This window comes from Gambusia affinis, linkage group LG11 (genome assembly GCF_019740435.1).
Source record: "Gambusia affinis linkage group LG11, SWU_Gaff_1.0, whole genome shotgun sequence".
NCBI classification, from domain to species: domain Eukaryota; kingdom Metazoa; phylum Chordata; class Actinopteri; order Cyprinodontiformes; family Poeciliidae; genus Gambusia; species Gambusia affinis.
The window spans coordinates 3,730,158-3,746,347 of record NC_057878.1 but is presented as its reverse complement, the minus strand read 5'-3'; the positions used below and the strand labels follow the sequence as shown (position 1 = coordinate 3,746,347).

The following is a 16,190-nucleotide window of genomic DNA, read 5'->3' as shown; positions in this document are numbered from 1 at the left end:
CCACTGAAGGAAGCAACACAAAAACCTTTGAAGCAGACACTGTGTGCAACTCCCTTCTTCACAAAAGTAAACAAAAATGGAGTGGCGTTAGAGTTTAAAGGTTGTAATATGTCTCTTTTGTCTTAGGAGTCTAGCACCAACAGGAGTAACGGCTCATTGTCTTTTACCAGTTTGTTTTGGTTGTATTTACCCAGAATACCTTGTACTGGTGTCCACTTCCTGCTTCGGAGTGGTCTCCGGTCTGCTTGGCGTTCACATTCGAACAGCACTAGAGTTCACTTTAACTGAACAGAGATCAAGCTTTGTAGGAGGACTGGAGTTTACTTCTTTGGAGTAAAACCGGACTTTGTAGGCAAACGAACAAGAGTTAGATGAAAGCAAACTGAACAGGGCTGGTGGGAATTCATCCATAAAGTCATCAGCAGAAGTTCAATAGATCCTGCTTCAAATCGGAAGACGTTCCACTCTCACCCTAAACCTTTCTGAAAGTAGATTGAAGTAAGTTTTAGTGAAATAAAACTTACTTATTTCACTAAATAAGTAAGTTTAATGAAACAAGTGGAGTGCTGGGCTTAAAAACCCCTTAAAAATATGTCACAAACATATTAGGGATAATCCAATGACCCAGACGTGTTTCTAACGATTCCATGTGAGTTCTTTTGGTCACATATCCCAATACATGAATTTTTGAAGTTCTGCCTGGAGAGACTAATCAGAGCTGCAAGAGTAGGTGTTAGAAATATAAAATCTGAAGCCACTTCCTCTTTTTAGTGTATGAAAGTTGAAATATCTTTAAGGAACAAGTCAAGGCCAGTTGCCTTCTACTAACACATTTAGGACTCTCAGGCCCTGGATGACTGAGAATCCACCCCACCATGTGTATTGCTTCCACTTGCAGCGCCGCTAATCAATAACCATCAGCACCATGAGACGATGGGGTGTCATACTGGTTCTTCTCTTATTTCCCCCATTACAACACAGAATATGGATGTTTTAACAGAACCTAGACCATTCAGATTAACTGAACCATGTACAGAAGAATATAAATCAAGTCAAACATGAAGGTCAACTGAGACACACAATAAAAAGTTATCCATTCTGCTAATCAGCTGGTTCTTCACAATCTCCAACAGATTAACGTTGACTCCAGGTATTCTGATCATTCCTGCTGACATCCCCCTGCCAATTCACTACAGCAATGTCGACAACATCAGGTGGGAAGAGTCCCAGCTCGTCTCGCCTCTTCCTGGTTCGCACAATGATTGACAAACAGTGAGAAATTTATTTGTTTTTCTGTTTTGTACCAACATCCTCTCCCTCTGTCTTGCTGTCATCCTTCCATTCAGACTCTCAATCTCTTCGTCCATTCATCATTCGTTGGCAGCCGCAGTGGGAGCTTCAGACAGCCCAGCAGAGCAACGCAGGTCATGTTTACAACCTGTCTGGACGGGAACAATCTTGATCAGTTTATTCAAAGAGCACTTAACTTTATTAACTGCCTGTCTGACTGACACTTCTGCACCAGCTCAGTCTGGATGAAGGCTGGGACACCAGTCACCCCCCAGTCCCAGTGGGACATGTCCCACGTGTCCCTGGCTGCGTCTGCTGAAGGGGATTTATAGCCACGAGGACTGATGAGGAGGAGGGTGGAGCACAGTTGATATTTCTGCAAAGCAGCAATGGAGTAGCTGGTAATCACACCACGCAGCGCTGTGAGTGAACACGCCGCATAGCTTCACCATGTAGTCGCAGTGATATTTAATTAGCTGAAGCCGTTAGCTTCAGCGCTAACATTAAGCCAGTCCTCCAAAGGGAGTATGCGGGAGGAGCCTTAGGCCCCCGTTGGCTCTGCCACGATGCTAATGCTGCTAAAAACACCGCTTTTACTGTGGCGGGACGAACTCTCTGCTGATATCAGTCGCCGGAAGTCCGGCTGGAGATCCCAAATTATGCTTCGTCAAAACGAGAGGCGAATTACCCAGCCGGTGTCACAGAGCAACGGAAGACTGCCTGAGGAAAGTCACTGTCATTGCTTCTTAAATGGCCTTTATGTGTCTGCAAGTGTTTGTGTGTGTGTGTGTGTGTGTGTGTGTGTGTGTGTGTGTGTGTGTGTGTGTGTGTGTGTGTGTGTGTGTTGGAGCAGTCGAAACCAGGACACATCCACTGATCATGGAGCTGAAGTGTAATCAACAGCGTTATTGACAAATAAACGTTAAAAGAAAAGCGGGAAGACGTGGATCCGACTGGAAAACTGTACGCCTGATGGAAGAGTGTGGACAGACGGTATAGATCTGTCTGTTCATTCACGGGACAAACTAAGTGAACCCTCAGGTTCAGCAGCTCGTTAGCCGCTATAATTTCAAGAAGGTGTTTACACTGCAAAAACACAAACCCCTCCACTGTATTTTTGGTCTAATTTCTAGTACAAATATCTTAGTTTTATCTTATTTCAAGTCTACTAACTTACACATAACTTTTCAGCAAGATATAGAGGCTTGTTTTAAGTAAATAATTCCTTATTTTTGATGAAGCACTACAGATTATTTCACTTATAAGGCATTTGTCCCATGTAATTAGGACTCCGCCCAATATGATGTTGTCAGATTATTAAAATCAGCTGCACATGCAGAGATCCACAGTGAAATTAGACTCTAATTCAAGTTAAAGCAACTTCATTTCGACGCTACAGAACAGGACCAATATGATTCCTTCTCTGAAATGCGTAAACAAGGCAAAGAGGCGACTAAATGTAGCAGTCTTGATGTTTCTGCTGGCACTCAGCCCCATAACCAGGGGGCTGTTTTAGGGGACAAACAAGGGGAGGAAAGAGACAGTCAGCAAGAAAGCCTCTGCTAAACGGAAATAAAAAACAAGAAAGCGAGCGACGAGCAGATGGGATCCCCGTCCGTTTCTGCAGCCATGACAGAAACAGAACATGAAGACGGCAGGAGGAGACAGATAAAGGATGGAGGACAGCGGAGGAAGACGGAAGAAGAGGTCAGAGATGCTGATGGCGCATGATGAATTTTCTTCATTCTCTATCTTGGTTTTCACTTTCATCCCTTCAGAGGGCTGACCTATTCATCAAACGGACAGACCTCTACACGGCTTGTGTGTGTGTGCGTGTGTGTGTGTGTGTGTGAGCTGCGGTTGACCAATCCATTCCCAAGTCACAAAGCATTCTGACCCACTTCCATTAGTCTGGGTTGTGTTCAGGGTGTTTCTGGCTCACGAATGCAAAACTATTCAGACCCTTGGAGGATTTAAGTTTGAAGTATCGAATAATTCCAGCACCTCGATTATTAAAGGGGCGGTATTATGTGTTTTCCAGGCACATAGTGCCATTTTACAGCACAATCAAGTAACTGTTACCTTCAGCGGTCATAAAATGCTATTAATATCAAATATGACTTAAGAGTAATTTTACTTTGTAATTTAACGTCATATCTTCCAGTCAGTCTGGTCTAGACGTCTGACAACAAGGAGACTCTATCTGGTGAGCATCTCGATAGCTTTCAAACCGTTTATTGACAAGGAGCATGTGACATTTCAAACACGTTTCCCATCAGTTATTGTATTCTGTTCTTTGCAATATTGATTTGGTGCATACTTATATTTCATGGAAAAAAAAACAGATGTCAGTTTCTACTAGGCCTCTCACAATAAACAATAAATCAATCACATAATAAATTAAAATGAGTTCAATATATTCAATTTGCATGATTTAGCGCTTTTCTCTTTTGCTATCAAAAACTGGATGATAATAAAAGTCTTTAGTTTGGTCTTCTTTTGGAGGTGAGTTTTGTTTACAGACTGTTTCTGTTTGTTTATTTTAGATATTTCAAATGATTTCCAGTTCCACTGTTAAATGTTCATTAAAATTGAAGTTTATTGATCTTTGGAGAATAGGTGCTTGCATTATTATGCCTTTACCATTATATTGCTTGAACATTGTCTCACAGCAACAAGATGATCATTTATCGCAATATCGGACTAATTTCTGCATCCTACCAAATGTGATGAGAAGAGGAGAAGCAAACTGGTCAACCTGACCATCCAGAGATGCAACATCCAAGAAAACATCCTGAAGAAACTCAGATTTGCTCCTGCATGTAATGTATCTAATACGTCTCTTCTCATCTCTGATGAAAGCAGCAACAATGGTTTCACTCCTGCTTTAAAGATGGAAAATCTCAGACGCGCCGAGGATTACAGTTGAATGTTTTTACTGTGTTAATAATACCCGGTTTCAGATCTGCTCTTCTGATTAGTCATCTGATGCCAAATTTAGCAAATGAAACCTGAAAGCAGAGATTTCAATGCTGTTTCAAAATACAGCATTGAAAAAAAACAACAAACAACTGGTTTCGAATTTAAGAAAATAAACTGTTGACGTTTCAAAGAGCAGTTCAATATTTAGCCACCACATGCTGTCTTTCTGAAAGGCAAAAAAAAAAAAGGTTCACTGCAGTAAGATGATGCGGAGAGACACCACGCTTCTCAAACTGTTTAATATGGACTCTGTGGTAAACAGCTTTTCAGCGGACCGGCCGCTCTCTCTGCATTCCTCCTCGCTCCCTCTCCATTGTATCAAGCTTATCGCTCCCTACTCCACCCTGCGAATATCTGTAATTCAATCTCTCCTCCTCTTTTGTTCCCTCATCCGTCCCTCCATCGTTCTCCTGGCCCGTGGGAGATGTCGGATAAGTCCTCTGCATGTTTTGTCTAGACGATACTCAGCAGTCTTTTCAGGATTACTGGTGCACAACAACTCTGTAATAAACTGAAAAATAAAAAAACTCGCCGAGGGAGGAAACCAGGGACGGTTCTTGCTTTTCTAATACCTTAAATGTCTGTATAGGTTTTTTTGTTTGTTTTTTAAACTCCAGCTTATATTAATGTCCTGTAATAAAGTCTGCCATGGTGGAACACAAAGTGGGAAATACTGGTTAAAATTGACCAAAACCTTTATAGTCAATAGAAACCGTCTGTTGTTTCATTAGCAGTCGCTGTTAAGGTGCCCAAGGTATTATTTGGCAATGCAGTGCCACAATGGACCAGTCCAATCACAGCATAATAATCCAGACGGAACGGGGAAACTCCAACAGAGTGAATGAGAAAGTAGGCCAGCGTGTAGAAAGGCAAGCAGAGTTGACAAAGCTTCGGATGTCCTAATCCAACCCCGATCAAAGCTTCCTTAAAATGACTAGTATCAAAGTTTTAAGAAAAATTACAGCCTAGTTTTATGTGAAGTTGCAGAACTAAATTATAAGCCAAGAATATGAATTAACTGATGTCAATCTCACTATTTTCTCTACCAGCCTTTAAGACCTTGTCCACATGTAAATGGATTTTTATTAAAAAATTTCTGCTACATCGTATAGTACATGCAGGATCGGTTTCAGAAAGGACTTCATCCACACAAACCAGCACAAATCTGCCACTGATTATTGTTTTAAACATGCCAAACCCATAGGGGGCAGTGTAGCGCAAAGCTAAAACTTGTCAGCCAATCAGATTGCTTCAAAAATAACTATGACTTCCTGTTAGGAATTAAACACGCTAGGAGGCTCATTTGTGTGGACAGTCAAGCAGACAGGTTGAATTACTAAATGGCATATTAGAATATAAAGTTATTAAAATAAGACAATTTTGATTTAGAGACATGTCAAAGCTAGCATGTGGATGTGTTGGCACATTATTTGTCGCAGACAGTAATGCGCAGAACTTTAAATCTGCATTTTGTCAGTTAAACACAAATGTCTCTCAAATCTCTACTGTCCTGAGTTTTTATAAGTAATCTTTTTTTTTATAAAACTATTTTTTTTGTGTGCATGAAAGACCAAAACATATAAGAATGTATTTATTTTAATTTTTTCTATTTTTCCTTTCTTTGACGTTAATGATGACCAGAGTTACCAAAATGAGCAACAGGCCATCTTATCAATGAATCACATCAAAACAGAAAATCGATATGCTAATGTTAGCGTAGCAGTTAGCAATGACACAAACCAAGAAAGCTGGATTTTTATCTTCAGATTTTAAAAAGCACAAACATGAAGAGTTCTTGAGCGGTTTCTGAGGCAGTATAACAGTAAGACAAAGGAAATAAATAATCTTCATCTTCAAATGTATTTTCATATTTTCAGAGTCTACTTCTGGATAGAAATGGCTTGATTCAGGGCAGCATGTTTATTTTATTTATTTTTTTGCCTGGATAATCACAAACAGCTTTTCACATTTTGAGGCTTGCTAATTAACTTGGCATAAGAATAGATGTTAAACGTGTGAATGGCTATCTCCTTTTCTTCAGCAACATTTTGCGCATGGGACACCCACACACACACACCCACGCACACACACACGCTTTACTCTTGGACACGACATAACAGATAGACTGAAAGACAAAGGAAGTAGAGATGGTTTCATCAGTGAGGGCCCCACCTTCTGTGCTGAGTCCAGGGCTGGAGGTGAACTGGGCCACATCCACGATTTTGACAGCAAACTGCTGGCCAGTGTCCCTGTTGATGCATCTCCTCACCACGCTGAAGGGACCCCTGTGCAACACAGACGGTGAGAAAGAAAGAGAGAGAGAGAACAGTGAGCACATGGAAACATCTGAGTGGTCTCATTTCACACACACAAACACACAGAGGAGCAGCCATTGGTGCCAAAAAGAAGGCTAACGTTAGCTTAAAGTGACACTGATGCCAGTTTCAAAAGAGAAGACATGAATGTAACCAGTAGAAACGTAGGTAGAGTGAAGCCTCGTCTCTTTCTCTAGAGCATTTCTGTGTTATTATGAACAAAATGCAGCCAAAACTCATCAGCGAGTTGCTGTCAGACATGCTGTTAGCCGCCATTTTCAAAGAATCCAATCCAGGAGAGCCATTTGTTTTCCTTGACAGTGATTGACTGTAACAAAAAGAGCAGAAATGAAATAGACTGTAAATGTGTTGATGGATATCAAGGTGTATTTGGTGCTTGAACTATTAAAATAGGAAATAAGTGTTCTTAGAGGCAGTCTAAAGTATTTCCAAATTAGAGGTATTAATGGTGGACTGCGGATCCATGGCCTCCATCTATAACGTCAGCAGTTCTGAGCTCCATGGCAAAAAGAAAAGACACAAAAACTCATCCAACTTTTCCACCAGATTCCATTTCAAAATAAAATATGGCTAAATGAGACATCCTTTTTTATTTATTTTAGCTTGTAGTGGTGCCAGTGCTTGTGAAAGATCTGTGTATATTATGAAAACAGAGAAGAAGAAGAGTGAGGAATTTCTGGGTCAAACAAAATCAATATTATTGCAATATTTGCTTATATTAATTAGGGCTGGTCAGTTAATCAATTATATATATCGCGATAGGCACATAATCAATATCAGCAGATAGTATGTATGATAGAATGTTCAATAATTTGACTGAACTCAGATCCAGAACACCAAAGCATTCTGGGAGATGTAGGCAGAGGAATGGCTTTAGCCACTCAACCTCCAACATCTAGCTAATTAAGGTTAGTGGACTTTTTGGTAACCATAGCAACAACCTGTTGAGTAACTTGCTCAGGTTACCATTTCCTGTCGTCTTTTTCTTTGCGGTTTGCGCTAGTGGCAACATCCGGTTTTTGATCATGCGGCTCGTGTGACACGAATAAATATTTCCATTGCAGTTTTGAAAAATGAACTTATTTCAATAAGGCCAAAAACCTTGTGCCTACACTTTTCGAAATTGGCGTGCTTCCATGACAAATTTAGTTTTCAAAGCGTTGAATTGCACAATGACGTGGTCAAAGGAAACATAGTTAGTATTCAGCAGCCGACCAGATCCACAAAGATAACAGTGGAGAACTCAAACAATGGAGCAGGGCCTCAGTAGAGGGAGTGGCCCTTTCTGTTAAACAGTTAAGGAGTCCACTTAGTGTCTCTAGTTCATTATCAGGTCCACAGGTTGGGGTGAAAGTACAAGCTGCAGAAAAAAAACCTTTTGTTTCATAAAGCTCCACACCTCACCATGGTACTGGGCTCTCCCCGGCCTCCAGGCTGCCTCAACAGTGCGTGGCGATCTAAGCGTGTCATCAAGTCAACATGTCAGCGTGTGTGGATTTAAAGATAAATGAAGCAGCTGATCTCGCCTAAGAATAGCCGTGCAGGCTATCTCTGGCAGCAGCGTGCTCTTAATCTCTTCAAGTACTTTCTATAGTTGTTTACTCTGCGACGGCGCAGCAGGTTACAAATGTGATGTCTTACATCACTGACTGGCAGGTGGGGAAGCCTTCCTGCTGAGCCGCCATTAACTCACCAGATGACATACAGCAGATCATCATTTTTTTTTTTTTTTTATAATGGAGATCATTAAGCCGTGAAACACTCGTAAAGCGCCTGTATGTTCCCAATATAGGCCAGCCAAGGCGTCACGCGAGGGTTTTTATAGCTTCGTTGCGGGCGAGGCTTTAGGTCTTTGGGATTGATGAGCTGCAGCAGGACACATTATGCTGATGTTCCATCAAGCAGTCAATTAACTTCGACACAGACCTTCAGAGTTCATCTCTGGATTGCGCTGCTGACTGGGGGAAGCGCTCAGAGTCGTTTTGGAGAAGCCGACCTTCAGTGCCACTTCCACTGAGGCGCAGCGTAAAGCGGGTAACCTGCGTTTGATCTCCTGATCGGCATGGGGGACCCCCCGCGGAGCCAGCCACTCCTTTATAGATGGAATCATTAAAGGCAGAGCGAAATATTAAAATGCTGCGATATTTATGGGAAGTAACTGTAAGATAAAGTTATTTGTGTTTCAGACACAAATGCTGCTCTTGAAAAACATTCCCGTTCGTAACAGTGTTCATCAGGACGTCAGAACCATAAAGAAGTGTGATTTGTATCACCACACACAGTCACTGCATTTCATCAGAGCTTTCTCATTTTGTTCTATTTTCTGGCAGTCTTATTGATTAAAGAGTGGACAAAATTTTGTAAATAATCCTGACAACGCAGACAGTTCTGGGGTTTTTTTTGGTAATAATTAAATGGAATTTATCGCAACAATCAATGAAAATTCTTATGCTAAATGAGAAATATGACCAATGTCCACCCCTACCTTCTAATATTGTGAAAGTTATTAGAATGTCTAATTTATCGTCCGGCAGAATTTGCTACTGTGACAGTCCTGCTAAAAATGAACAATATTTTATGTTTGAACATTCTGGCGTCCTCCACGATTAGTGGTTGCAGATACATTGGAGGGTCCAACATGGAACAAATAGAAACGTTTGAGTCTTTATCATCAGTTTCAAACGCGGGGATATTATTTTTTTCTTCTGAGCGGCCGGCGAGTCTGAGCCTCATCAGCTTGGAAACCGTCCTGTGGGTGAAGTGAAAACCGCAGCAGTTAGCCGGGCTCTCTCTGGAGGAGCAGCATTTAACAAGCAGAGACACAGAAACACCTCCAACGAGCACATGGTCCCGCCGACCTGAAACCTTGAGCGAGTTACACACCCCGCGGCAAATTACACTCGGCACAACCTCGGTGCTGAATGTGAGAGTCCTGCCATTTCACAGCTAAACAAACCGCTGCCCCCTGGCTGCAGCAGACCGTGGAGTAACGACTTGTTTGCGTCTCAAACATCACCAGGGCTGCTCAAGTGTGTGTGTGCAACTGGAAGTCTTCATGCACAAATGCGGACTCCTTGAGCAGATGGCGATCAAGCCAAAGCGGCTTAGCGTCACAAAGGTGAGGTGGGACTTCACACTGCCTGAAGGCTCACTTTGATTTCCCTCTGAACTCACAAGTGAAAGAGACAAAAGGAAACTTTGAAATTCTCACGGCAGAAACAAACGACCAGTACAGATATTCTGACTCACTGGCAAGTAAGGAATTAAATTATTGTGTGAACCTTAAACACACTTGTCTAATTATACCAGCTACCAATGTGGGAAGTCCCTCTACACTGAATGCACTACATGAGGCAAATAAATATTTAGAGGAGGAATTAAAGCTAACTGAAGGGGTCAGAAAGTAAAGAAAACAGAGGGGAGCTGGTCATTTTGGATTTGCTATTTTTCTGTTTTCTTGTCACAGTTCAACACATCAATAAAAGTTACTGGTCAAACTTTGTGGAGATTTTATCTGCGTTCTTTTGGAAGCAATACAAGTATGCATGGTTTTATTATGGTCATTTCCATGAAAGTATTGTGAGTGTGCGTAATGTCGTCTCGTAATTCTGACGTTAACTGTACACTTTGCCTTTTCTCCAGCTCTCCGTCCAGCGATAAAGGTTCCGTTTACGACCCGTTTCTGAGCGCAATTAACTAAGATCACCTTAGGAAGGGCGCAGAGGTGATAAATTCCACATTCACTGCTGAAAATCTTTACGTTTAGTCAGTTAATCCACTTATCCAGGGCTGAGTGACTGGGGTTCAACAGCCTCCTCAACATCAGAGCTCACTGTCAACATGAACATCTTGACGTCTGGCATCAAGACTCTGCCTCCAAAACCGAGCAAAGAGCCAGAAAATAAGCTTTTTCTAACACTGTTTCCACTCTGAGGAGTCGGGCTCCGAGGAGAACTCCATCTCTCCAGCTGGAAGATAACACCGGCGTACAGGCGATGGATCCGTCACTTTCAGGACGTCGACACAGAGAGGAAAAGCAGTTCAATCAGGAAAGAGTCTCAGCCGCGAACTTTCTGGAGGCACACAGGGTCAAAAAGAAGTCATTTGCGATGTTGGCTGAGCCCTCCGCTGCTCTGTTATTGCCTCACATGCTGCAGTCCAGCCACTTCACCTCCAACCCCCCCCCTTGCCTTCACGTCACTGCCGATGAGGGGCCGCGCTCGAAGCTGACCGCTCTGCAAATACCAGGCAGCCCTCGAGGAGAAGGGACAAAACAAGGGAGAGAACAGAGGGGAAGAGAGGAAGGAGGGGAAGCGGAATAAATAAAAAATAGTGGCAAAACGATCCAGAGGAACCCGAGAGGGAGGAAAACGGATAGGAAGGTTGGTTAGAAGTAATTTAGATGTGAAGTCATCCGGGGTGATGCTAAGTGTTAACGGCATCCAGTGAGGCCTTCTTACCTTAATGACACACACAGAGGAAAATGACATAAACACAAGTTAAGCAGGACCGTGGCTTGTTACTTTAGTGAAAACTCACTAAAACAAAATATTACAAGCGAAGAGGAAATTATTAAAGATTTTCTAAAGATGTCAGATGTTTGGTAGCAACGACGCTTAAATTGGTATCCGACTCAGACACCTCGTCCATCCAGACACGGCTCCAAACTAGAAAAGACAAAGAGGGAGCAGCATCTCTGTCCCTCTTCCATCCATCAGAAATGTGAGTATTACCAACGTGAGACTCAGCAGGGTTTCCTCCAGTCACATGACTTGGACTCGAATCATTCATAATAAGACTTTAGACTGGACTTGAAAAAATGTTCAGAGGCTTGGAAAGAAAAAAAAGACTCGAAAGAACTTGAAATTAAAATGTTCAGATTTGGGACTTGAGGATAAAGACTTGAGACTTGCAAAACACTGACTTGGTCTCACCTCTAATTCATCGTGGCAAAATACCTTCAGAATGAAATATTTTTATGGCTTCTATTATTTGTGCACTTACCGCACACTAACCATAGTTTGAAGTTAATTGAAATATGATGAAACATTAAAATTGACTTTGTTTTTGAAAAGACAACAGCGCTGGCTGTCTGGCTGAGAACCCGGCTGCTGAGCGCCGAGTATCACAACTAGAGAGGACAGACAGTGTGAAGTAGAGGAAGAGAAAACGGCTAAAGATGGAAGGTTAAGTTGAATGTGTTTTCAGTTCAAGCCTGTGAAAATGACCTGAATGTTCATGTATGTTGCATTTGAGCAAGAGAAAGTTAGTTCATTAACAGTTTGTCCTCATACTTAACGTTTCAAAGGCTCCCTGATTGTGGTATTGAGTCAACAGCATTGTGTCACCGAACCCCGAGACAATTAAAGTGAGTTGATAGACCAAAATTGAACACTGACACAATACTGACGGTAGCTACTAGCAGTAAACAACATACTTTGTTTATACCAGCTCTATCTGCAAAGCAGCCTGTGTTCGTCAAGCTCCCTGATGAAGTAGGAAACATCAGCACCGGTTCTGCCTCAGAGAACGGGGAGGTGCAGAGGAGTGGAGAGAACACCATCTGAAGCTCTGACAGCTTAAAGTGGCGGAACTGGGTTTCTCTGAAGAACTCTGCCTGCACATAAAGGAGGCGCGCGGCGTCTGAATGGGCCTCAGCTGCACGCAGCCGCAGCCGTTCCAGCTCTGAATGGGAGTCAGCTGCACTTGGCTTGTTCCGATCGCTTCTGCTCTTCAGCCAGCCGCGCTGAAAGAACAGGAAGGAGGAGAGAACGGCGGGGAGGGGAAAACGAAACAAAAACAAAAAAACGAGCGGGAATGTGGACAGGAAGGGGAGGCGAGCAGTGTATTTCTGGAATATCCTAACGTTTATTTATTATCCAGGAACCTAATTTATTTAGTTATTGTTTTGTTTATTTCATTCATTTATAATTTAAAATGAATGAACGTGTCACATGTTGATGTAAACAGAAGTTTTCAATGAACAGCAGTTGGATGGAAGAAATGAATCTTACATTGTCTGCCTCTTCTTTCAGCAGTCAACTGGCTGAATCGTAAGGAACTAAGCATCACTCAACCATCGTTATGAATACATCTTTAAACACGAAACATGGAGTGTGCATAACTACATAAAAATACTCACAATAATTAAAAAAGTTACAGCACTGTTCTACTTCATAGAATGATATATTTGATTGAGGGGCGGTGTTACCTCAAAATCACATATTTTTTTTGCTTTATATCAGGTTGATTCTTTCATCCAGAAATCCTTCAATTTCCCATATCAACCGTTCAGCTGCGTGAAATCCCTGGGTGGATCTAGCACCAGCTAATCCTCCACTCTGCTCCTTCAGACTAGTCAGCAACAATAAGCAAACACCTGGTGAAATTAAGCATCCGCTGAGCTCATAGGAGCCTCTTCTCAGTGAAAGGCTGGTAAAAATGTTGTTAAAGGGTTAATAGGAAGCCATTAAGAGATGACTTCCTAAAGGCGGAGTTACAATAAGAGCAGAAGTTTCTTAAAGAGACAGAGGCCCAGTTTCAAGGCGCTAAATCCAAAGTCAAATTTCTTTTAAGTCATATTTTATATATACAACATTTTTACAACAACTGAAGGTAGCAGTTGTTTGATTGTGCTATAAAATGATACTACACGGCTGGAAAACATAATTCTGCCCTTCAAAAGTAAAAACTGATCTAGTCTGGATGGTTTCTGTGTAGACAGATTTGTTCCATAAACAAAAACATTCCACTTGTTTAGTTCTAACTTTGTTTTTGTTTTTATTAAATCTCTGATCTTCTGAAATTATTGATACGTTTAATTAAAGGTAAAACAAGGTGAAGTAGCTCCCGGCTGTGAGGGCTGAACTGTGTGTGCAGGTATGTCAGATATGGGGACGAAAATTTACAGCAGCGTGAAAAGTAAATGAGCACGGCCTTCACTGCCACAGCTCGCAGAAATGAGCGCATAATGAAAACGGAACAGCCTTCACTCTCTCTGCTCTGCCGCCGAGCTTACGGTGCGGTGGGCGGGGCGTCGTTCACATGGCGACCGGCGCTGGAGGAGGATTTAGGGAACCCTGGTGGAGAGAAGCGTGTTTGTCAGGGTAACGACGGGGAATTTACAGCAGCATCAAAAAGACGGGGTGTGCCATCTGTCCGTGGCTTTCTGTGTGTGTTGATGTCGTAAAGGGTGATTTGCTGACCAGTCCGCGGGACATCAATCGCTTATATCACCCCCCCCCCACCCCCCCGATTTGCAAACGCCCTCAGCCGTGCAGGACCCGACTTCATCGCTTCAACAGTCTCTCACAGATCTCAGGAAACACATGGGCATGTCAGGTAGGTCACAGCGAGAGACAGAAGGACGAGCTTCACTGCCACTTCAAATACACAAACATTTTAAAACGTGAAGGTTAGAGTCGCTGAGCCATGAATGTCCATTTCCAGCCCCTAACTTTAATTTGAGAATGGTACAGCTCTGACGCGCCAAGACAGGCTGTAAATTTAGGTGGAGACTTTGTTTGCAGACTAATTTAAATCATCTTAGAACGAAAGTTTGAAAGTTAAACTGGCCCACTAAAAAATCTGGAGCGGTTGATCTGTTTAGGAAGAGCGCAAGCTAACACAGCTGCTAACGTAGCCATGCTAATTAGCAAGCTAATGCTAGCGATAAACACATAATCTCAAGTGGGTGTTTCTGCTATATTTAGCTTCAGTCTTTCGCCACTGTGTACATTTCAACCAACACTCATTTTAATATCAAACTACTTGTGACTGAAGTAGGGTTTAACTTTTGATTTTTCTCAATTTGTTAAAAAAACAAACAAGCATATAAATAAACCAATGGTGTGGCATAATATGAAACAGCTAACTGTTGATTCTATTGTGTAGAATAGAAATTTGATCGTATTTTATGCTTTTATTTCAAGTTTCTAATTTAATGTGAAGATATTGTATTTTTCTTCAAGGCTATGAGACGGCCCACACTGGCCCATGCACACAGAGCACCAGCATGAATACAGGAAAAGAAATCCTGGAGAAACAGAAACTGCCTGCAAGAAAAGAAAAATATAACAGACATAATGAAAGGGAACAATGAGAATGATGAGAAACAAATTAACAAAGTGATTCGGGCCCAATTCTGTTTGAAGGCATAATGAAACTTCAGCCTGGAGGATTCATTAGAGAGAATTGATGCTAAATGAATGTCGTTAGCACGTTTACACTTCGCAGGGAGCCTTAGGAGAGGCGGGAGGCAGCAGGAAGAGCCCAGAGAGGAAGAAATCAGTCCAACGTTGTCCACACATTTAAACCCAACCAGGACAGGCTCCTCCAAACAAACCAGGACTCTACAGCAGCTTTGTTACAGAGCTACAGCCGCCCCCTCTCCACACCTACTCGCCAACCCGGCTCAGAGGAGCAGCAGCTCTAGGTTAACTACATCTACGCTGTATCATGACTTCATGCAACACACTGAGGCATGGATTCCTGCTGCAAAGTGACGCAGAATGATGTAGGGGTGGGAATTTATCGCATTGTTTAGCATTTATCGTGATACATTTATTGTCACATTAAATTCCAAGTAATGTTTAAAAAAACTTTCCGTGTTCTTAGGATTGTTATTTTTACTATTTTCTCCACTGTTTGTTCATTAAGAAAATCAACTAATATCAATAAATTTGAAAATATGATTAAATGCAGTCACTGTGTGCAGATCAGTGATACAAATCAATCTTTATGTGACTGGTGTCCTAAAGAAGCAGATCACAACTGGATGTTTCTCAAGAGCAGTGTTTGTGTTCGTGGAGCCATCGCTGCTGTGGGATGCAGTCACAACTACACAGTCACCTAAAAAAATAAGTAATAGTTAGTTTTCATCGTCACAAAATATCTCGACGTAATTTTAAATTCTTATCGGTCCATTTTGAATGGGTCCAGTTAGACAAACATTTAGCAGTTGTGAATTCAGGAATTATAGTTCACTGAGAAAATGTTTTCAATATTGAGCCTTTGCAACTATGTTACTCAATCATACGAGGCGCCATGATGGACGCTGAACACAGTGACCGCCATTGTTTACCACAGTTATTTTTTCACAATGTATTTGTGGCTTCTGCTGGTTCAAGTTGAGCTCATTTGTCTGTGGAGGTAACACACCTAGTCAGAGCTCATAGCAGGACTTTTAAAAAGTTGGAAACTAACTCATTGCATGCTAATACGCTGCAGCCAGTTGTAAAAACAATACGCACCATAACAACGACCCAAAAGTGAAAAATAACTTTTGAGTAATGTTTCAGCTGCACAGAATCCAGAACCAGAGGGAATAACTGTCCACACATGCAATGATTCCACCAGAAGAACCATAAATTAATGCTAAAAAAACCAAAACAAATCAGACTCAATGAAGCAAAGCTACTCCAACATGCTGCCACCAGGAGCAAAGCAGCTCTAGAAATCTACTTCATCAAACCAGATGTAACAAAATGTGCAGATATGCAAAATTAGACCAAAACTAATCAAGGCTTTTACAGAAATGATTTCATATGACGGTTTTCTATGGAAGCCGAGAGCAAATGTTTT

The 16,190-nt window shown here is 41.9% G+C and overlaps 1 protein-coding gene and 1 long non-coding RNA gene across 12 annotated transcripts in view; one reads left to right on the top strand and one right to left on the bottom strand.

Annotated features, from left to right (window-relative positions):
• caska (calcium/calmodulin-dependent serine protein kinase a) overlaps window positions 1-16,190 on the bottom strand; it is a 141,183-nt gene that overhangs the window by 84,160 nt on the left and 40,833 nt on the right. For all 11 annotated transcript variants that reach the window (XM_044132282.1, XM_044132283.1, XM_044132285.1 and 8 more), the window contains exon 2: window positions 6,445-6,557. In XM_044132282.1, the coding sequence (XP_043988217.1) occupies window positions 6,445-6,557 (113 nt within the window). The remainder of the gene's footprint in view (window positions 1-6,444; window positions 6,558-16,190) is intronic.
• Window positions 13,598-15,207, top strand: LOC122840113. Its single transcript, XR_006372169.1, has 2 exons — window positions 13,598-13,949; window positions 14,579-15,207. It is a non-coding gene; the product is annotated as an uncharacterized LOC122840113 (long non-coding RNA).